The following is a 23556-nucleotide window of genomic DNA, read 5'->3' on the forward strand; positions in this document are numbered from 1 at the left end:
AGTAAAAGAAATAACAGAGGAAGACCGCGACTGAGGTGAATGAAACAGCAATGACTGAAGAAGAAGAGAAAATATAAAGACCCAATAAGGTTTATCTGATAGGAGAGTTGAGTTGATATCTGCGGAAAATCCTTAGAAAAATTTGGATTTATATTACCGTTTGATAATAATGTTTTCAATGATAATGAATATTTTCTTCATTAAACTTTTATTTACTAGTATTCGTACGAGGATATAGGAAAACTTCCCGAGCGAAGAGAGGGAGCGTAGGATTTTTTTCTTATTTAATGAAGGGCTAAAATATAGAAAGTTTTGGAGTTTTTTTAAGGGTCGGTAAGAAGAAGTTCCGAGCCCGAATATCGTTTAGGCCTAAGGCGTCGTCAATACCATCTTCCTCCGTTTCTTTCTCAATCACCATGAAACGCACCTCCCTCAGCCCCTCCTCGTCTCTCCGGAGTTGAGACGTCAACGAACACCCGTCAGGGTCGTGTGACACTGAAACGTATCGACTGGTTCGACATAAATGCCATTACGAATAGCGGTGTTCGGTGTCCGGATGATGCGGTACCCATCCGAATGCGATGTGACAGGTACGATAAAGTTTAGAAGGTGCAATCATTGCTGTTGAAATCCTAATTCTTAAGAGGTGGTTTTTGGGCCGCCCCTGAAATTTCCGTCCACTTCAATAAAACTTCATAACGGATAAAGATAATTTTCTCCGCACCACTTTCTTCCTCAGCTTCTTATATAGTGCACTAACCTCCTTTTATTTTAAAGCCTGTTTTCTCTTTTCTCTCTGTAAATCTTTTATCTAACATTCTACTCACTATTATAGCCGTCTGCATCAAACTGCCTCTCATTATCTTCACCGTCCACTTTTCCTTCCATCTTGAAGTCAACACAGGCGCATTATATTTTCCTCTAAAGTCTCCAACACTTCATTGGTCTTCCTCTCTATCCGATTCACTTGATTCATTTTTATCCGAACATGCATCTTATAAATGTCCATATCAGTTAATCCAAAGGTGCGGTTTCAGATTTAAGGCTCAAAATTTGATCTCCCGTTATTTTTTTAATTAATAGGAATTGGCTCACGTCACCATTCCGAAATCATTATAAATAAAAAATTGTAATATCTCACTTTGCACCTGTGACGTGAGTGCATCGATACATTTGAATGTGAAACACCTTGAGATAAATAGTTTAGAAAATCGCACAGCCCCTAGTGCACAGATGAAAAAGAAAACGTGATACTACGAAGAAGTGGAAGGAGTATGAAAGAAAAAGAATAGGACTTTACCAATTATGTATTACTTTCCGAATATATTCAACGTGATACGTTCACTCGCCCCTACCTACACTCATTCATCCAATCTTCACCCTTTAATTAGAGCATTAGTAACTGCAATGTTTCCTCGTGCCTTTCGGAAGCAATCAACAATCCATGTCAAGTTATTTTACACCCTACCAGCTCTCAAATGTCTTCATTTATCTCAGGCATCGTTATTACTTCTTGTAGTTACCAGTATCTCTTCAAATTTTCCGTTAAATTATACTTACTAACGGTTTCAATGCTCGTCGTAATGCTCACAACTAGTTTTTTCACTGTGGTAACGTGCACAAGTGCGTATTTGATATACTTAATTCCAATTGTATCTCTTACTTATACACTTCAATTTACTTCCACTCATGCTTATTTTTCACTCCGCCTGTCCACATGATTTTTATCATCGAGACCGTCCAGGAACACGTCCGCTGTATTGGCCCACTTCTTGACTCCCACGTCTGATTCCGTCCATTTTCGTCACAAGAAGGATGTCCAAAACCGCTGCAACCCAAAAAATAAAAAAAAAACTTCCGTGTTGATAGTATTTCCTATTTTTCAAATATTTATTTTTAGGTACTTCTTCCCACGCATTATTCGGTAGGAGTTACAAAAGTGAATGACACGGGCCGATATTTGCCGAAGAGAAGTGCGATTAAAAGGAAAATTTTCTTCCGCACTTCTTACCATAATTTAAATGTGAGGACCGAAATGAATACCGAAAAATAAAATGGATGTGCAAATCGAAGCGGTATTGGTACGTGAGAGAACCAGCGCCGGAGAGGAAATCATAGTGCGCAGCAGTCAATAAATCTTCAGATACAAATGAGTGGATTTTGTTGTGTTCCATTCACTTACCGAAATAGTTTTTTTAGTAATTAAGCGTTGATATTGGAGTAGTCGGTCAGATTTTTATAAGAATTTAGACATAACTTATGGACGCTCAGAGGCACCGATACAGCATAACCCTCCTGACCTCCGTACGTCTTTTCTGGACGGTCTCCGAACCCCTTAAAAAATCGAACCCTCTCCTTTCCCTCCTCCCTCGGCGGTCCTCTCCCTCTCTCTCTTGGGAAAGAACCCATCTTCCCCCCTCCACCTGACTCATCCCTCTCCCTCCCTCCCTCCTCTCCCGAGCGGAGACCTCTCCTCGCGCAAAACCCGCCCATTCCTTCATCTCAGACCGACACGCGTCGCGAGCCTCCAATCGACCTCACTCACCAACTCGCCCCAAGCGAGCGCGGACCCACTTCACTCTCTCTCTCCCCTTCATCTCACCCCGCGGCCAGGCGCCACCATGGTGAGCGAGTCGGGAGCGATCCCGAGTGCCCCCGCGCTCCTGTCCACCACCTCCTCCGCCCTCATCCTATCCCCGATCCTGCTCTTCGCCCTGCAGATGGCGCACTCCTCCGCCCCACCCGCCGCCCCACAAGATCACGGGGCCGAGAACCTCTTGCCACTGTCCAGCGACGCCACCGGCACCCGCCGACTACGACACCAGTTCCACCACTCCTCCTACGCCCGGGCCCAGTTCGAATCCCAGCGGTTGCACGGACCCCGGCAGCCGGCCGGCGAGGGGGATGAAACCGCCGCCCGGGAGGAAGGCCAAGATCCGGACGATCCGGCGACCGCCGCCGGGAGGTCACACTCCCAACGTGCGGGTGCGACCAGGATCGATCAGACAGCCCGCAGAGTTCACGGAAAGTCTCCAGAGGAGGGAGATATCTCCAGGAACGGCGTCCATGCGCGTTCCTCCGCCGGCGGTCGGTCGCACCGAGGCGCCGAGAGCTCCGCAGCCGAGAGTGAGTCGAGTTACGACAGCGACTCCTCGGGCGACGAGGTGTTCCTTTTGGACTCGGGTGGCTACGAGGGCGCCGTTGCCCATCCCCTACCGCTCCTCCGCGTGGGAGGTGGCCCGAACGGCGAGCCGGTCGCGGCGGAAGCATCCGAACCTCCCGCGGACGCCACCACCCCACCTCCCGCGCCAACCCCCACTCTGCCCGCCCAGCCTCCCCTCGTCAACACGGACTGCGGGGACGTATCCGGCCTCTGGATGGACGTGTCCACCGGGGGGAAGGTGGCGGCCTTCCTCGGCATCCCGTACTCCGAGCCGCCGGTCGGGGAGTTACGATTCAGGGTGAGTGAGGAGACCTCTCTCCTTCCCCTCCTTTTTCACGATTAATTCCGACCTTTTGGCGCGTGGTGCTGGGTATCTTATCTGTGCGGTGGTAAGATCAGCGGGCTTAGACAGGCCACCCTATCATCTAGAGGAAACTGAGGAGGAAGTCAGCAACGAATTGAATGTGGTTTGCACCTCATTTCACTCTTATTTGACAACGAAACAGGTTTAATTAGGCTTCATGGTCAGGAGAAGTTATTATAAGTTTGCCTTGACTGACACGCGCCTAGGTGTGGAAACGCGCGTTATATATCGTTTTAAATTTTTTCTTCAATTATATAATATTTTCAAGTGGTGACATTGTCTTCAATGGTTGATAATCCAGCTTAGGACATAAATTCCGTCGTATATTACACTATGAAGTAATTCTTAAATGCTGATTTGCTTATTTAATAAGTATAGGTACTAATGCACTCACTTTCTATGCCTAAATTGATGTTCAAATGCAGGTGAGAGATGATTTGTTCAGTGCTAGCCAGTTTTTATTTTTGACCACCATATTAAATGCAATTAAAAGTGCAGTCTTTCATCTGACGGATGGGACTTTAAAATTGTGTGACCACTTGAGAGTCCAAGCAGGTTAATGTTAAATTTGTTTTCACTCTATTCCTTGAAAGTCATACCAATCAAAATGTATCCACCGGTCAATTATTGGTGCAAATTACCTCGGTTGTCGGTCGCCTCTACAAACAAATACTACTTATCAATACTACCGCAAATCTTGCTACTACATCACAACCTTATCAGCCGAAATTAGCCTCTCCGACCGCGCCTCCCAAATCTCCTCTCCTTATTTACGGCTATTCGGCTTATATTTCTTCTCATTGCCGCGTGTGAAGCTGAATGAATTTTGAGAGGTTCTCAACGAGTAATGAAATGGTTACTCTCTTCATATTTGTGCCGCAATTTAGCCTATGTAAACGCCTGGATGGATACATTTTTCGGTTTCCCAATAAAATAATTTTTCGCACGCACGTACAAAGTTTTCATTTAACATCAATAATAATATGCTAGTTTATTCGGGTAAAATAAACGAAAACGCCATCGGGAGGCATGCAAAGAAATACACGAAAAAGCGATTGGCATAAACGAATGCGAAATAATACAAAATATTTCATGAAAATCTTTGCGAACCGAAGGGTTTGGGGACATTTTTCTCATTGATGACACTATCCGCCAAACATAATGATTTGGATGCCCATACAGAATTTGAAGAAACGTAACATAATCTACATTTAAGGAATATCCTTGAATTATGAAAATACATTTTAATTTTAATTACTAAGCCTAATGGTCTTTTTTATAACCGTAGCGGCCAAAGAAAAAGGCACCTATTGGTTTATCAATTAATTCGTCGTAGCATTATACAGGTATACTGTAGATTTTTATCGTTAAATTCATGATTTCACCAAATCTTTTCCAAACGCATCGTTTTACATGTTTTAGTATCTTTTAGAAATACAATCATATTCAGTAGCTCAGTTGAGCAGTTCCAAGCTTGATTTACATTTAATGTTTTAGTTTTACTTCATGATCCATTCAATCAACAATTCCATTTTGATCTTACTGATGAACTCGCGATGTCGTTTTCCCATTGCCGTCAACAATTTGTCGTATATCTTGTGAAGCAAAATATATGTATTATTTCAACTTATTGATTTTTCCCCATGAAGCAACCGCTTAGCATTATCTCATTTTCCATTCTTCGCAGATTTTTTACAATTTGTGGTGACTATGCGTATTGGCACTTCATCTACCTCCCAGACCACTGCATTCTGAAACCTGAAATATTTTATCCGAATCCCATAACTTGATGAGCTAATTTTCATTTTTTTAGAGGCGAAAAGGTAACCGGCACACCATTTGCAGAAGCTCCCCTCCTGCATTAAAACTATTTCGCATTAGGAGTTCTTAAATTGATATTTTCTCACCACAAATGTCCTCAAGACAAAAAACTTGTTTTGGCGCTCAAGGCAACTTTCTTCCACGCTAGCAAGACCAGCGTAAGAGTAAGTGGGTCTGTTCCAAGTGATAAAATATTTAAGAAAAAATGTATGTAGCATTTATAGGTTAACTCTTTCTCGCGTAAAAACTTTAATTATAATCATGAAAATATCTATTGAGGCATTAAAATATGCAAAATGTTTTTGATTTGAGTTTCCTCGGAAAAGCACAGGTAATAAAATGTTTAACTCGATTGTGCCTATATATCATGCATTGAAGCCATCATGTTTGACGGCTGTTCGTTGAGTTATTACGCGATAAGACCGGAATATAGGTAAATTATTATTTGGCAGTATACTCTTTTTGATATGTCTTGGATGGATGGAGACTGAACTCCTAACATATCTCACCCTCTCCGAGTAAGACACAAGCAGGCACCAGCGCTGCAATAAACCCTACCTCAATTTCGTAAAATTTACGACATTCCTTCATTCAACCCAATACACCTATCCCTCTCCTTCCTCGATTGCCTGACTTTCTCCCCTCTATCACAGTCTTCAACATTCTATCCCTAATTATAATGCTCTGAATCCACCTTTTCTATCTCCTTTGGATTTCTCCCAAAAAAATCCCTCGATCCCTCTCCCTTCTGCCCCATCACTTTCTAGTTTGTTTCCAATCTATCCATTTTACCTTTGCCATCTTTCTCTATTAGCTCGTCTCAAAAGCCTTCAATCTACTCCTATCATATTGCTTCAAATGCTAAGTTTCCACGTCGCACAAAACGACGCTCCATTAAAAATGTTTCCTTAATCTTTTCTTAACATCCTTACATAGCATCCCTGTCATCAATTCCCTCCTTCTTGTGAAAGCTACGCCTCACGTAGTTCTTATTCTTATATCGCCACTAATTTGACCACCTTGGTCCAAAACACTGCCCAAGATAGATTAAATATTACACCTGTTCGAGTGTTGCCCTCCACTCTTAAAGTTGAAGTTAGTTTTTCTCAATCTCGGAAACAACATAACTGTTTTTTCGTTTGCAATTGTATTTCATCATAATGAGTGTATAAGGAAAACGTTTCTCGGTTCAAGTCTCAGGAAAAAATAAAGACTCAATCCCTTGGTGCTTAATTTAAGCAGACGCTAATCACGCTACCATTTTGAAAGCGCACAAATTAAAAGTAATGCGTGGATTTTGAGAGACGTGAAACTCAATTGCTCGGAATCAAGGGCTCGCATTTCGCTCCACTTTAATTTATTCATGGTCCTCGCACTTTTCCCCGAGTGTGAATGCTCGTGACAGTGAAAATAATGAGTAAAAATGAGGATCGTTCTGTAATCAATCTTCAACGCCTTCTCTTTTCACCACCGCCTCAACATAATCCGTCTCACAAACGCCTGACAAAAAAAATATGGAAGCGAAAAAGGAGTGTGAATCACACTCATTAGTGCTATAGCCGTGCCGTGGGACGACGGCGTGCGACTCCCACGTCAGCGGCAGTCACTTTAAATTGCCTTTTAGCTCTTAAACTTTCAGAGGATAAAACTCTTTCGAAGACTACCCCAGCCAGCAATTGGATTCATTAATCCTAGTTCAGCATAGTAAACACGATTCTTAGATAGGTTTTTCAGCAAATAATTCCGGATTTATGGAACGCCTTTCTATTTTCGGCTGTGATAGCAAAAGTATGAAATTTAAGAGCCACTTTGAAAAATCATTTCGAGAACCGAATTTTTTTTGGATGTCTCTTATCCAATTCCTTCGACCCATCCACTCAAGAACTATATCCTCTAACCAACAAATTTAGGCAAGAAAAAGCTTCTATAATACTAAAATACGAAATTAAAAGTATTTCCTCAGTTTTATTCACTGCGAAGGCGCCAGTATCATTTGAAAATATCTAAAACGTCCCGGAGAAATTATTGTACGATGTATTGTGTTATAATTACCAGTGAAAAAGATATTAGCATTTCTAGAAAGCCAGAAAAGAAAAACAAATAATACATGAATATAGAATGGATTGGCACGGATATAATATCCGCATTGATCATGAATTATACCAATTTAGAAATTTTCTATGGTGCTAAAAAATGACCAGTATAACTTGCCATAAATTCAAACTCTTCAACATGACCTGGTTTGAAAAAGGAATTGACGAGGAATCGTCACATTTATCGAGCTGCTATTTTCTCTTTTAGAAGCAAAAAATGTAACTAAACGTCTTCATTCGAAGATTTAATCGGAGGCACAATCGCATTTTAATTCATTCATTTTGAAGATTAAGTACCACTTATTGAAATGGTAGCTTAGCTTCGTTTTCCCTCACTCGTTCGTTCGAGTGCTCGTTGATTTTCCCGTATTATGAGTTAAAGCCACTCGGGACAGTTAAAAAAATACTGCTTTCGATTGCAAGCGACCCAAGTGACGCAGAGACTCGTAGTTAAAATGTGCCCCACATATTGGCCAGATAATTGAGATCCGTCGAGGTCCTCTCTCCCAAAGAGAAAGGTTGTGCCTAACACCTAGAGCAGGCCGCGACATCACCGTGAGTTACTCATTAATATGGCCACTTTCACCTAAGGAAAAACGTCCAGAAAAATTGTCGCAGGTGCGATAAGGGTTGGGGGTGGAGAAGATGAATCCGCGACTTCAAACGCCACAAGGTGAGTGGGAAAAAGAAATCCGGCCTTTAGACATTCGAAATTTGAACGCAATAAATTATTAAAAAAATGATTGCTTGCAGTAATTTGTAGGATTATTTTACACTTCTTGAAACATTAATGAGAAATTTTATGAGAGAAAACTGAATAACTAAGAGAGTTAAATTGAATATTTTTACTCGAAAGACCTTCACTTTATAATGGTTACTAATTATGCATTAGTAAAAATAATATCCGGAAACTCCAATCTCATGCGTGGAGTGGTAATTGATGCGTACTTAGTTCCTTCAGATACGGTAGTGGCTTAGCAGTGGTTCGCAAGAATTTTTGGCGAACCGAGGAGAGTGTAGTGGGAATAAAGATTTCACCAAATATGTAATATTTTTCTCTTATATATGTATAAATCCTTAACTAATACTGTTACAATTACAAAACCGTACTTGCCGTCTCATGTTTGCTTTAGCTAACTGGAACTTTTAAGAACAATATTTGATGGTAGTTTGATATTTGTAAACGTGTAGAAAAACTTTTGTCAGTTATCCATAGGATTAAAAATTATGAGTTATGGGTCCGTGAGGTCCGAAAGTTTGGAGACCGCTGCTCTCTTGCATGTAAATCATTTTTGTAAAATTATTCCCGAAGCCATTCGCCAAACAGAAATTTGAATGGAAAATCAAAAGAACTTTTCTTATTTAGTATATTACGCAGATTTGGTCTGGACGGTTGTCACCAACGGCGGTGTGCTTTTTATCCGCCTGTGTGACTCATAACTGGACGTCCCTAAATGTCTTGGTGGCGGCAGAATCTTCGTAGATCACCCGTACGAAAAAAATTGAAAATTGTCATGGATGACCCAATTGCTCTTCACTGGTAAAAAAACCCTTCAACACTTGGAACGGGACGGGGAACAGATGAATCTGGCTTAAATAAAATGAAACTCACAGCGTCACCTGTGGAATTGTTATACGCTTACTTGTTCACCACATGATGATATCAAGGAGTATAGAAATCAGAGGAGACGGAAAGGAATACAGCATTCCCCGGTGCACACCTGTTGAAAGCACGTATTTTTTGCGTCGAACAGAGGAGAAAAACGGGGAAAGGCAAAAGCGAGGGAAAGGGGACAGAGAGAAATACAATACGGAGGATTTTACTGCGACCAACATGTTACCCACTGAAATTCAACCATTTCGTTGGAAATAGATTGTCAAAGCCACAGATTTAAATGATTGCTTCAAGCGGAAGATAGGAGAGTATTTTAATGGCAAGGTTAAATACTGAAAATTCGGTGTAATCGATAATAAGCACTTCAGCACAACTATTAATTTAATCTCTACTTTTCCTTTATGGGAACATATGACTAGTTCCTGAATATTTAATAAATCAGCTACTTTATGATAGTTTTTACCATAACAGCGCACATCTCTCCACACAGGTAAGAGCCGTTAAGAAGACATTCGCTGTAGTCCACACAAACATTTGTAGCCTTTAAAAGCGTTCCGCAACATGCCGATATCTAATTTCTTACATGTTGTCTTTAATTGGTCAGGGTAAAATAGTTATTTGAGTATTGCATATAGTGAGTTGAGGATTCTTTCATTCCATTATTTAAAGTTAAACTACGTCAATTAATATGATTACGCTTGGAAAATCTGAATTGCCTATTTTGTTATTATTAATTCATGAGTACAAAACTCCAGACATGCATGAATGACTCGATATTAATCAATATTTTCCAAGTCAAATAACAAATTGATTCGACTTCGAAGGAGATAGGTTTTCACGCTTTCATAATCATGATCAATAGAGCAGCAATAGTAGCAACACTGAAACCAGTGTAGACCATTAACAATGATAAAACCTACGTAGCAATACTTAAAAATCTTATGGTCATGATATTTAAGCCTTACTGGCATATTACTTATGTACTCATATATGAACATTGGTATCGAAAAAATCGAATAAACCAGAAAGGCGACTTAAAAGTTGGCAATTTAAGGTTAGAATCCGTAATTTGTCGGGTACTTGGACAGAAGAGAGAATGATAGACACATTGAATCCATAAAAATGAACTCAAACATTAGCAATTTTTATTGTATAATCGCACCATGAAAACCACTCAATTAGCTAGCAAAACTCGGATACCGTAAATAGATTCCCGTTAATTGGTTCATCGTTAATTCTAAGAGAACACCGAAAATAGATCTAAAGCGGTTGAAGATTGGCCTTTAGGAATCATTAAAATTGCCATTGTCCCTCTGAAGTTTTACTTGAGATTATGTTCCAGGTTTGCACCATCAAACCAATCACCGCCTTGAACTAACACTATGATAAAAAAGATTACTCGTAAATTATGAAAAACTAAGCCATTGTAAATGATTAAAGTTGCAATGCCATTTGAACTATGATGATTCGAAATTGATATATTACGGACTTTTGTTTCAAAAGAAAATTCTGAACAATAATAAAAATGTTGAACCCCAACGTAGTATCAAAAATAGGTCATCCAATAAGAAGATTCAACAGTTTTTTTATTAATTTCATGCAGCCTTAAGTATACCTGCATAAGGTCACCAACAAATGTTTTTCAGTTAAGATTTTCATGTGGAACGATTTACTAATTTCATGATTCAACACTATATTCATGATCAAATATAAATTTTTAGTTCCTATATACAAAAAATAATCTTTTAAATACCGCCAGGTTTGGTTTTGCCTAGGGTAAAAGTAGAAGGTTTTACACAGTAATAGCCCTACGTTACCACTTATTAAATAGAACTGAGGTAGAACTTTATGAATAAATAAATACCTTAATGGAATACGACGTAGACGAAATAAGAGAGGAAAGGAAATATCAAAACGGATCTTTACGACTTCTCGAATTATTCTTTTTGCAAAAAGCGGCAGGTTTGAATAAGTTATGATAAGCTCCATCTCATGAGAACATTCAATTACTTAGTCTAGAATGAACTGAGCATTTTATATGAACCTCGAAAAGTGTTAAGAACATTTAATTCGAATAAAGTAGAAATCGTAAGAGTCTGTCACATACTCTCTGTTGCACACATACGTAATGTGTTTTTACTATTTAAAAAAATCGTCTAGGGTAACACCTGGGTATTTAAATGTAGACACTAACTCAATGAGTAGAAAATAATTCTGTGAAGTCATCGAACAGTCTCTTCATTAAGACAAAATACAATCAAAGTTGTATCTATCACACATATTTTTTACATTTATTTTTTATCTATTTTATTGAAACCAATTTCCCAATTTTATTGCATCTGATTAGATATTATTTTGGACGTTTTACCAGCTTGAACCAATAATTAATCAAGTCGCTCTCGTCATTAAGAAAAGAACAGGGCCCTTGGTTGCATCTACTTCCTTTAAAACGGGACTCTAGTCAGTACTTTAATTGAAAAAAAAACGAAATCAATTTGAATGTAGTTCGCTGGGAGATAATATTTCTTTGCCGACTATGTCCTCACTGAGAAGAGAAAATCATATTGTTAGTAATTGCTTTATGAAGCACATCAGTTTGAAGATCGGAAATGCACCAGTTACACATGTATACCCTGACGTATACCCTAGCACACAAATGACCGATTCAATGATACTACTCTAGTTGGAGATGTAACTAAGCACGGCCATCTTAAAGGAATCATTAATTTTAGATAATGATCCGAATTATTTATAGATAATATAATGTTAATATTTAGATCACCAATAAAAACTATATTACCTTTAAAAATGTGAATAACTGACTTTCGCTAAATACTTCTGCTTCTCGCGCTGAATTAAAAACTGTATTCTTATTATGGTTAGTTTCACTGCAATGATACATTTCCTTTTTTATATAACACTGCTAGCTATCACAGAGAAAGGTGACAGAGGATGTTAACTCTAAGGTAATAGAAGAATTTTCTTCATAAAATAATGGATATAGGTAACCGAATAGTTTTATTATCAAGGGTTCGAATAGTCACTCGTCTTGATTGCTACTCTCTTAAGACGAAAATGATCGAGGAAAGCAGGACTTCTGATAACAGATTTTAAGGCAGTCAATACCCCTCAACGTTTTATGTGTTCTCCTATATGTAGAGACGTTATATTATTCCCTCAACATCAGAATCATAAGCATACGATATTTATTTATGAAGTCGACAAATTTTTAGAGGTGCATGCAAAAATGTGTCTGGTCATTTGGTGCATAAAATTTTAATAATGATTCCAGGAACTTTAGTTTGCATTTTTTGGGTTTAATCAATTCTTTCTGCGCTGATACTCAAATGCTCTCAACAGGAACATGATAAAGTATAATTGAGGCGAAATAATATGTCTATATGATTTTTTCCTCCAAAAATAACCCTTTTTTCGAACATTTCTTTTCCACTCTTTTACAAATAACTTCAATAAATCCATCTCGGTTTACTATTTTTTTAAATATTTTCAGCCTGCACAAAAGGAGCTGACATTGGTATTCATTTACTTTTTACCGTAATTCCAGAAATTCTCAAATACTCCGAGGTCGAAATAAAAATCACATGACATTCCTGCAGTCTGAATTTTTAAAATTATAATAAATTTTATTTTGTACAGTTTCCAAACGGTTGGGGAGCATCGAGTTGAGCAGAAACAGGGTTAACAACCCTGACAGGACTCGTAAGTCCCAAAGCGTAAAATAAAAAAAACATCAATTATATTAGCATATTAACTGAAGGAATGTTATTCCAATGGCATAAGCGCGTAGGAAAAAATATTCTGGGGGAAATATTGATCAAATGATAGTTGAGTCGGGGAAGGATTGAGTTATGAGTGAGGGTTGTAGAACCACTAGGCCATTTAATAGGCATGAACAAGTGGGGTTGCGGAATGTTAGTAAAGGGGTGAGGGTAAAGGAGATGAAGTTTGTCCGTAGACCCGCTCCCCCTTCCGCACCATCCCCTGGGTAAATTCCCGGTGACCAGCCGTCGGCACATTCCTCACACAACCATCCCTCTTCTGCCTTTCTCTCGCTGCCCCAAAAACTCTCTCCATCTCATTCTCTTCAGGAAGGTCGTCTTCGCCTACAGCCCTAAGCTCCTGGAAAACTTCCTCCCCACCTCCATTCCATTACCCACCTTTCCACACTACCTCTCTCAACGCATGGGAACCGCGAGACTTGTTCAACACTTGTACAAACTTGAAGATACTTCAGTAAAAATACGGGTTGTAATGAATTTAATCTATTCTTACGTGAAGGGCAAAACGTTTTAATTTTCCAGATGTGATTGAAGGGTTTTGTAATGAAGCCAGACATTATTTCTGAACGCTTCCCAGTAGCTCCGTTGGAGTATTCTGCTCGCTCAAATACAAATCACCTGTGAGGGAAAGAAATTGGAATCTAAGGTGATTCGAAACGAAATATTTTGAGTGAGATGTCTTTGGATGGTATCGTTCATAACTGGGATTGTCGGTCAATCATAATTTTACGAGAATTCAAGAAGGTCTACGATCTCCTTCTGGATGTTTGCCGCCTTCTGAAGAAATGTGAAAATTTCAAGGCAGTACGCGAGTCACTAAATATTAGGAGAGACATGAACATTATATAAGTTGATGACCTTAAAGCCGTATTCAGAGTTATTTTGTTGTTAAAGAAAGCCGATGTACGCATTTCGGCTGGTGTAGTACTTCATAAGATCAACCTTCAGAATATCAATACACATTGTAAAATACCAAAGTAATCGATCAGATACTCGTCGGGTGCGATGCTAAATTAAGCTTTTCTCCAAAATAGGCTAAATTATTGGTCATTTTTATTGTATAATCGCCGAGTGAAAATCACTCAATTGGTTTGCGAGGGCCAAAGATCGTAAATTAGACTCTCGTTGATTTTTCTGTTGAAAATTGAAAAACATATAATATATCTAAAGAGTTTGAAAATTGAGTATTAAGAAGTGTTAAAAGCATCACTGCTTTTCCACCATTTCTATTATGAGAAAATATTATCTAGTCTAGCACATATTTTATACTTACTAAAAAAACCCTGGGTGTTAAATTCAGTGAAATAGCAGTAATCACTCCCTGGAGCTGACATTTTAATTGAAAAGAGATTTTCTGTATCATAATTTTCAATTTTCCGTTTCCCTTTTTCTCTTTCCTAATGTGACGTCAGGTGCAAATTATCTGTCATTGAGGCACCTATTTTTTAACACTACCACAACCCCATTTTACGAGAAAACAAACTACCTTAAAATCTGAAATATAATTCTTCTGCCTTCGTTTCTCAATAATAAGACAACGAGATAGGTATAATATTCGGTTAGTTCGGCAAATATCATTCGGTTAATCCACTATTCAAAAATCGATTAATTCCACAATCATTCGTGGGTTATGAATTTCAGAAAGGCTAAACGCGACGCATCAGCAGTTTCCGCGATTGCACGATTTTTTTTCTCTTCGTGTTTTTTTTTAATATTTCGCCATTCCCTTAACCTTGAAATCCACTTATGTCAGACTTCTCTATTTGCCTTGCTACCCGCACCTCACGGAAGTGTGTCACTATAGCTCACAGAAGTGCCTCAGACTTTCCCAATGATCGACCTATCTTCCACGACGAGGGTAAGAATGTATAGCCCAGTAGGCGATGGGAAAGCGATTACAAATTGTTACCACATTTCAGCAAAGAAACTTCATGAATGTCTTGGCGCGTTGTCCAACATGGGCGTGTTCACAAAAGCGCTCGCCTCGCCTCAAAGGATGTCAAATTGTGTCCTGACGTTCGTCAATGCTGGTACTGCGTCGCAATTAAAGAGTTTCTCTGGTCAAATAAATATTGGAGAGTGCATGTTGACGCGTGGCTTCTTCGGAGTGCCCCGATGCACCAACGGGTATTCCCCGCCTTCGCGAGATCGGCCACCAGGCTAAGTTCGATTATATTTTATCAAAGGCTTCCTTTTTCTTCAGTATAAAATTTTTTGGCATTATTTATTCAATATTTTAGCAAGTTAACAATCAAAAACCTTTAAAACTAGGAGGTGCGGGGAATATGTAAAAACTCGAACATTTAATTAGAACAGAATAACTGGCCACAAGAAGAATAATCCGCAAAATTTTGAAATTACAGCATATCTCAAATGAAATTTCAAAAACAGTAGCTGAGGTGTGAAACAAAGTTTGATGAAGGGGAAAGAATTATTACGATAGAGAAATGTCGAGGATACTATTAAATGGTAATACTCTCCTTGTAATAACTTATAATGAGGTCTCTTTTACTTTGTCTAATCCAAAATGGAACGGTGTAAATGATATTTAGGTTATTATTATTATTATTAAAAATACACGTGCTGATAGACATTGTCAGGTGGCACACACTATCACACACGTTATCTCTCTACTTTGCCCTATTTGAATGATAATTGGACAAATAAAAATAAAACCTTACACACAATTTGCCTCTCGAGATTTTTAATGCAATATGTTTTATTTATTTTCTTTACTTCTTATAATGTTTAAATCTAAGCTTAACTTATATTGCTTAAGTTTCCGTTACCCAGTGCGCTCTGTATACATGTGCACTATTCCTAACCCTTTGTTGTAAATCCAATATTCTATTTTTTCATAAAAATATACAAAATAAAAAAGAAATACACATGAGAAAAATATGCAAAAAAATGAATTTGCAAAAAAATTTAAAAAAATGTTAATTACGTTTTATAAAATAAATTATGTTTAAAAAGGAAAACAAAAAGGGAGATGGAGTAAAAAATCAATTTCAGAAAAATGATACGCACATAAAATACGCTAAGTCAACAATTCCTCATTAACGTTTCAACACATATAAGTTTTATTTCCATACAAACAACGCACAAATATACAGTCATTTTTCCGCCACACACATGTTATCTCCTTCAAGGCCATGAGACTTGGTGGTGGGTAACACTCACCGGAACAGTTTTTATGCGTGATTCCCGCGTTCTCAATAAGTCTCTCTCTTCCTTTGAGAACGTTGCGTGATTTCATTCTCGACTACTTTTAATACTTTGATTTTAACCCACTCGCTAATTTATTTTCCTTAAAGATGCGGGCGCCCTCCTTACCCCCACCATCAACCTTCACCTTCAATTTGAGGTGGCTCAAGCGTGTCTCATTCTTTCAGTTGTATTCCTGTCACTTCTTTTGTTTTCTTTACGCAGGAACCATCGCAGACCTCCCTGACGTTTACCGTGGCTTACGCGATATGCGTAAAAATTTACACCCACGGTTATTTCTGTATCACTTAAAGTAGCCAAGACGTTAACCAGAATGTATCAAGGTAGGGCAAAAGGTTCGCCCTTCTTTTTCAAAAATCGCTCCTTTTCGTCGGGTCAACGGTGACGATCGGGATGACTAAAAGTTAATCCCGTGCTAACAAAGTTCATTACTCCCGGACGCTATTACGTTTCGGCATAAAGCTCACGGGTTGAAACACTATCCTTAGCTCGTATGTCCGCAATGACACCGACGGCAGATAATGGAGGTTTGAACTTGGGCGGAACGGCGAGGTATTCTTTTTCGGAATCACTGAGTTAATTAAAATGGCAGGAAAAAAATAATAACCGCATCGCTAAACTCTCACGGTGTAACACCGTCGATCTCCTTCAACAGTATGGTATTGGCGATTTTTCACATGCTCAGAATATTCCCAATCACCCTCCTAAATGCGTGGGAAAGCTCCCTCATTTTAAACCAAAATACGTTCGATTTTTCTACGTGTGACCGTGTGAGTTACCCGCAAATTCTGTCAGCCTAAAAATAACGCTTTCAAAGGCGGTTAAAGATGCTGTGCTGTCAACGCCAGTATCGCAGATGATGGGGATTGCTTTAAAGGGCAAAAACTTCACTCGACGTAATTTCCGAAGGGTTAGCACGGACTTAATCTTAAATAAAACTATGGGAGGAAGTGAACTATTTTTAACGAAATCCTGAGAGAAATCCATCAATTATTATCCATGCCAATATTTTATCGGACGAAGATTACATCAAATTCAATTGAAAAGATATGACGAAAAATGACTGCATTCGGCCGTATTGCAGTCCGTGTAGATTTTCTCGACGGGGACTCGGGTTTGATTCTCAGAGGTGATCGGATCTCAGACTAGTTCTACTTTTGAGAACAGGAAGCAGTTCAAACTACGCCTGAGAAAACGATGAAGTATTATCTCTATCCCACTTTCCGTTATTATTAGGCTGGCAACTACGGTTCCCTTCCCAATTTTCTAGTTTCCTCATGCCGTAAGCATGCAAATGACCAAACAGGCTAGCTAAGTATTAGCATTTACTGGTAAAAGGTTTTGGTAAATCAGTTGAAGAAGTAGAACTTTAAATTATCATGAAACACAGTAGCTTCGGAGCATTTTTCGTGCCAGCTTCCTTGACAAATTTTTATGTCAGAGTGAGAAATGTTGCCCTGAGGAATGTACGGTTGTGAAAACTGTTGCAAGACCCACTTCCGCAGTTTTATGAGATATCAGCTCTTTATTTTCCATTGCGTTGTTTGGCTTTTGGTGTAAAACTGTTCAAGCATCAAGCTAAAAAAAACCAGTAGCGGTATTGAAATATCTTACATCAAAAGCCCTCCGACGCATCAAAAATATATGAATTTAAGGTAATCATTATAAAAAAATAAATGGTAATTCAAATAATTTTAATATGGTAATGAAAAAAAATTATATTTGGGGGGCAGTTCGGATTTAGAAATTTATAAATGTGAGATTTTCATGGAAAAATGATTTGCATAGACCAGGACTTGGACCCGGATCCAGGCATTTGTGAATGATATGTGATTTACAGGAACAATAATATGCGGTGAATACACTTAAGTATGACTTGACTGAAATTGCTATTGGACAATTTATATTTTCTATGCATATGATATCCTGTATTTTATAGGATTAAACTACGAAAGTGAAAGTCACAAATGAAAGGTAACTAATAATAATCAATTTTAAGAAAAAATAATGATGAGGCAATAAAGCCAAAGCCATAAATATATTTAGCCTAAAAAGAGGTGTAATATAAAGTTTTCTCTTCAATTTCCGGTATCTCATTTTTTAAAGTTTCTCTCCCGGTCGAATAGCAGTACACAATTTCGGAGCGCTGGCTCTAATAAGATACGTTTAAATTCAATTAGCTTCCGTGCTTTAATATCTCGACACGCTTTCGTAGAAGTATCACTAATCTCGTTATTAAACAACAAAGCATCTCCTTTTTAGCATCATTAAGTTCGTGAGGCTGAAAATTCGGAAACAAGATTAAAAAAAGGTTCAAGAAACTCGATCATTTTCACATTGTATTACCTAAACTTTTCTCTCGCAAACAATCAAGGAACGAAAAATAAAAAAAATTCTTTTGGGTAATTAAAAACATCTCCCTTTAATATACCAAAGACTTTTAAATTCACTCAGCGGTTAACCGAATAAAAATTCTTCATTGTTGTTGCAAAAATACATTGTTTTATTTGGGTTTTTTTTAGCGTGGCACCTCCCTTTATAGTCACTCAAATGAGTGAATTTGCGTTCATGACCCTCTTAAAAAGGGAATCGATTCCGCTTTTGATGGAAAGACGCCGTATTGGGGGAAATATTGATAAGTCTTTTCACTTCATTCTTCTCATCGGAGCCTCATAGTAATTTGCTTATGTATTTTCCGCAAGCATTCGTTAAAATTAATGATCATGAGCTCAAAAATTAAGGCTCTCAAATAAATGAAAATCACTGTAATAAGAACTTAATTTACAAAAAAGCCAAAGATCCGGATGGCAGTATTCTCATCAAGATATTTACATTATTAATTCAGCTAATGAATGCCTAGATAATTTCATGGATCATGATCATAGGACAACATAAGTTCCGTAGGCTACGGGAATTGCGATATCAAATACGAGTAAAAAAGTTCATCGAAAGATCCAAAATGAAAAGGGTTGGAATAAATTAATTTTTAACTCGGATTGTCAAAATGGTTTTAATTAACTCCAAACAATCAGCATTGAACGCGTTCACTCGCCTATTCACCCATTCACGATAAGTAAATTGATACACGATATTTTCTCTTTTTAGTTTAACCTCTTCCAAGGTTGGCTTGATGATGAAGGCACAGATTACGAAGATTTAAATCTTAAAATTTCTGATAAGTTTCTGATAAAACCTGGTAATACCTCTGACACATAAATTACGAACCAAAATTTTAATTCTGCGATCAAAATAAAAGGAGGTAGAAAAACATTCAGTCCCGACCAATTACTCATACAGATTTTACATGAGTGACCGAGGTGACATTGTACTTTACAGAATGTCTACGTCATGTGGTGCGCATTTCATCATCTTAAAATGCCTTCAGAAAGTTTTGTCTTAATTATGTTCGAGGGTATCTGTCGTTCCTTACCCATGAAAGGTATTCCCTGTCCTCACTAAGCTAACGTAACTTTTTTTGCTGGAACTGGTGATTAATTTGCCTCTTTCCCCTGTTGCACTTGAAGTGATTAAAGAATAAAAAGAAATTCCTGATGTTCATTAAATATGCATCCATTGATCGAATTCAAGTCGTCAGTTTGCTAACTGTATAACGACCTCATCAAATGAGAAATCCCCAAAGCTTACTTGGTACTACAGAAATAGTCTATGAGACATCCATCGAATAATGAAAATAGCAAAAAATGGTTATTTGCTGTGTATTTCAACAAGACGGGGTGATTATGGGCCTAGACATGAATGAAATACGTAAGCAGTACAGGTTCAAAAAATTAATGTTTATTGGGATAAAAGATGTGAGATTTTGCATGAGCATACATATCCGTTGAAAGATGGGAATATACTTTAAATAGAGCAGCTGAGCATTATTTACTTCTTAATTGAATTCTTAATTAAGAAACCCTATTCTTGAAACCATATTAATGAAGAACATAAAATTCAGCGCTCGGGGAACGTATCACCGTTAACTATGAATGGTTAACCACCATTGTGAAATTTAAAGCTATTATTATCTATTCACAGACTTGAGTTTGCACTACGTCTCTTTGGTTTAAAGCAGTACCTCAACGCTCTGCTTACTAGCCCGTTTAGTTGCTAACATAAGCATAGGTAAGACTAAAACCTCATAATATGTGTTCTTTTGAATGCGAATTTGTATCTCTTCATTCAAAAATGCATCGATGAAATAGAGATTGAATTTACGTTGACGCATGGAGAAGTAAACACGTTTCAAAGAGCCTAAAATAAGATTACACGCGAAGGACCCTCAAACTCGTCCTCCACAAGCCATTATGAGATTCTATAATACTTCCACGACTCCTATCTCTATGGCAGGCTTTACGTGATTACGCTGAGATATTAGGAGATATCGGCTTTCAGCAGCCAGTTGATAAACATACACGGCGATGATTAAAGGGTACTCACTCATTCACCCGTTGAATATTGGTTTCAGGCGCCAGTCCCGGTAGCACCATGGCGGAGGACGAAGGAAGCCACCAAATTCGGCCCCATGTGCATCCAGCCGGGTAACCAGTATGTCTGGGACGCGGTGAGGTTCCCGACGCCCACAACTCCGACACCGCAGCACCAGACGGTCCGCCCCAAGCACCATAGGCATTCTCAACAAAAGGAGTCGAAGCACAAGGAGGAGCGGTCGGCCCCACTGCCGGAGCCTTCCGTGCTCTTCTCGGCCCTCATAGAAGACCCGCCCGGGGAAGGAGACAGACGGACGAGGAACGTCAGCACGACTCCAGCCTGGCCTGACGAGGAAGAGGTGGTGGAGGAGAGTCCCCCTTCCGCGACTCTTGGGCCCGATCTGACCACAGCGGGCCCCATCAACCGCTCAACGGAAGCCCCGGGGCCCAGTGGTCCCTCCGCCCCCGTAATGAGGCGGCGGAGGGTGCGGAACTACGAAATGAGCGAGGATTGCCTCAGCCTCAACATCTACACGCCGCAGCTTCCTTCGGTAAGTGGACTCCTCTTCTCTCCCCTCCTGTTTTGTACAGATTATTAGCCTCAAATAACTGACGATCTATAACTACACTATGATCCCCGTGTCAACGGAAGTGTGTGGTGGGGGGATCGTTTGGAGATTAAATAGCCATATATGGTATACATAAATATGCACCTAAACATGAAGATGAACATATACGAATAAACGTATAGCCAACCACATTCATGACTATCTATACTTATCATGCAATAAAGGTATGTTTAGGTAAACTATTAAAATTTTGATTTTTAAATAAAAATCTAAGTGTTCTTAGCTTTGATTGTTCTATGGCTGTGTATCCTGCGAAAGCAGAATCAATGCGTGGATCCGTTAGGGGTGGGTTCTGTCTCTCTTATTCTCAAATAAACTTTAAAAATTCAGTGTGACGATTTAAGTTCATGATTTCCGAAAAGGTGGGGGGCATCTAAACACGCAGGAACTACAAGCACACCGTGAACATCCGGCAAATACCCATGAACCTCCGCTCATACAAGGTGTGATCAAAAAAAGACAGGACTGATTTTATAACTTGTTTATTTCGACGGATACAACTTAATCGAACTTGTCGCCCTCAAAGTACATGCCTTGGCTGACGACACACCTTTGACAACGTTTCTTCCAGCTCTCGAGCCCATACTGGTAAGCCCCCTTAAGGATCCTCTTCAGGTCCGCCGTACAACTTGTTTCAATATCCGCCATACGATTCGGTGCCCTTTCAAGGTTGATTTTAACTTTGGAAACAAAAAAATGTCTGATGTAGCCACGTCTGAAGAGTAGGGTGGCTGCGGGATCACGGAAGTTCCGGTTCTGGTGAAAACATCTGTCACGACCAGCGCCGTGTGAACCTGTCCCTCTAGCTCCTTCTTTGCTGCCGTTGCATGCGGCGACGAACAGGTGAAGACACGTACCGCTGCTGCTGCGTAATGACTCGACGTAAAAAAACACAACACCTCTCGTTTCAGGCGTCAAATATGTCGCCTGCTGGCGCACTGTCTCTCGCTTCGATCCGTTGAACGGTTTGCACAGAATAAAATCAGTCCGGTCTTTTTTTGATCACACCTTGTAAGTATTTAATATTCATGGTGAACTCAAAAGGCAGATGAAAATAAACAAGCAGTAGCGATGAGAACCCTAGAAAAATTCAAGCCATGGGCACCACAAACTAAAGCAGATGAGAGAACTCCATTAAAAATCAATTCATGTACGAGTATAGTCATCATATTGTATCCGGGAGGTGATAATGTGGTTGCAAAGTTCATTTCTCCCCACTATTCTTAAACTCATAGTTTGAATTTATTTCTATGAGGTTCTCATCTTAGGTGTTTTAATTAATCGGTAAACTTTGCTTCCTTAACATGATATATAAGCTGGTATCGTCTCTAAAAGATCTAACGGTACTCATTTTGACCCAGCGATTTTTATCACCCGGAAATATCAGGTAATGATGCTGTTCAACACGCTCATTAAGTTCTACTACCTCCCTGCTATTGTTTTCTACAAAGAAACCCCTCGTGCTTGAGATCATGCTTTATTGATAAAGACATAAAGGTCTCCTCTTGCGGGCGACCTCGATTAAGGCGTAGAAAGTTCTCTTAGGATTCCCGACCGGCCTTTGCACATGAAGTCTCATTAAAGTCTAAAGTGCTTCATATTCGTTCTCATGAAGATTTAATGTCTGCATATATCTTGAAGTTTCTTTATTGTGTTTACTAATTACCGTAAAAAGCAAAAAGGACGTGTAATAAAAGTGATAATGTAACCCTTCCCCATGTATTACTCCTTCCTTTCCTCTCCCTGTAGAAAATCTAGCAGGGTGTACCGATAAATAACTGTTCAACTTTTCATTTTTGCTTTACTTTTACTTCTTACTTTTCATAATTAATACGTGAAACTTCGGGTTAAAAATGTATATCTCATCAATGAAACGCTTAAGCTCATTTTTAATTGCATTCCTGGTTAAATTTCTTTTTCTACTTTTACATATTTTTTATCGCTCTGTTCAATGCATGCCAAATTTGCCAGGTTTATTTGATTTAACAAGCAATGATTTCGAATTAAAATAGGTATGTTTCTCTGATATTTTGATATAATGAAAGTTTCGTACTTCTAATATCAAATGAAAATGTAAGGATTATCCATAATATTATGGGGAAGCTTCCAAAACGTTTGATTTAATTCAAGTGCTGTGGCATCGTTTCATCATTTACCGTGAAATAATTGCGAAAAAATAAAAATATAACTATAAAGTGGTTAGAATTTAATTTAAGTTGGTTAGGAAAACAACGAAATATAATGACATCTAAGTTCAACGATTCATTATGTTAAACTCTACATCGTCTTCATTCGCGTGCTTAACTTTTTTGTAATGTCCCAGTTGGGGAAGAAAATCGATTAAGATTTATAGAATCGCGACTCTTCCAAATCCCTTTCTTCATCAAAATAGTCTAAATCTGCCGAAGGGTCT

General features: G+C 38.8%; 1 protein-coding gene across 1 annotated transcript in view; it reads left to right on the forward strand.

Moving 5' to 3' along the window:
- Positions 1 to 2550: 2550 nt before the first annotated feature.
- Positions 2551 to 23556, forward strand: part of LOC139696757 (liver carboxylesterase 1F-like) — an 87225-nt gene continuing 66219 nt past the window's right edge. Inside the window, exons 1-2 of the mRNA XM_071595597.1 lie at positions 2551 to 3461; positions 20553 to 21065. Of these exons, the coding sequence (XP_071451698.1) occupies positions 2622 to 3461; positions 20553 to 21065 (1353 nt within the window). The 5' untranslated portion in view covers positions 2551 to 2621. The remainder of the gene's footprint in view (positions 3462 to 20552; positions 21066 to 23556) is intronic.

The sequence above is a fragment of the Hetaerina americana genome, unplaced genomic scaffold (assembly GCF_022747635.1).
Source record: "Hetaerina americana unplaced genomic scaffold, ioHetAmer1.1.p SCAF_7, whole genome shotgun sequence".
Lineage (NCBI taxonomy): Eukaryota > Metazoa > Arthropoda > Insecta > Odonata > Calopterygidae > Hetaerina > Hetaerina americana.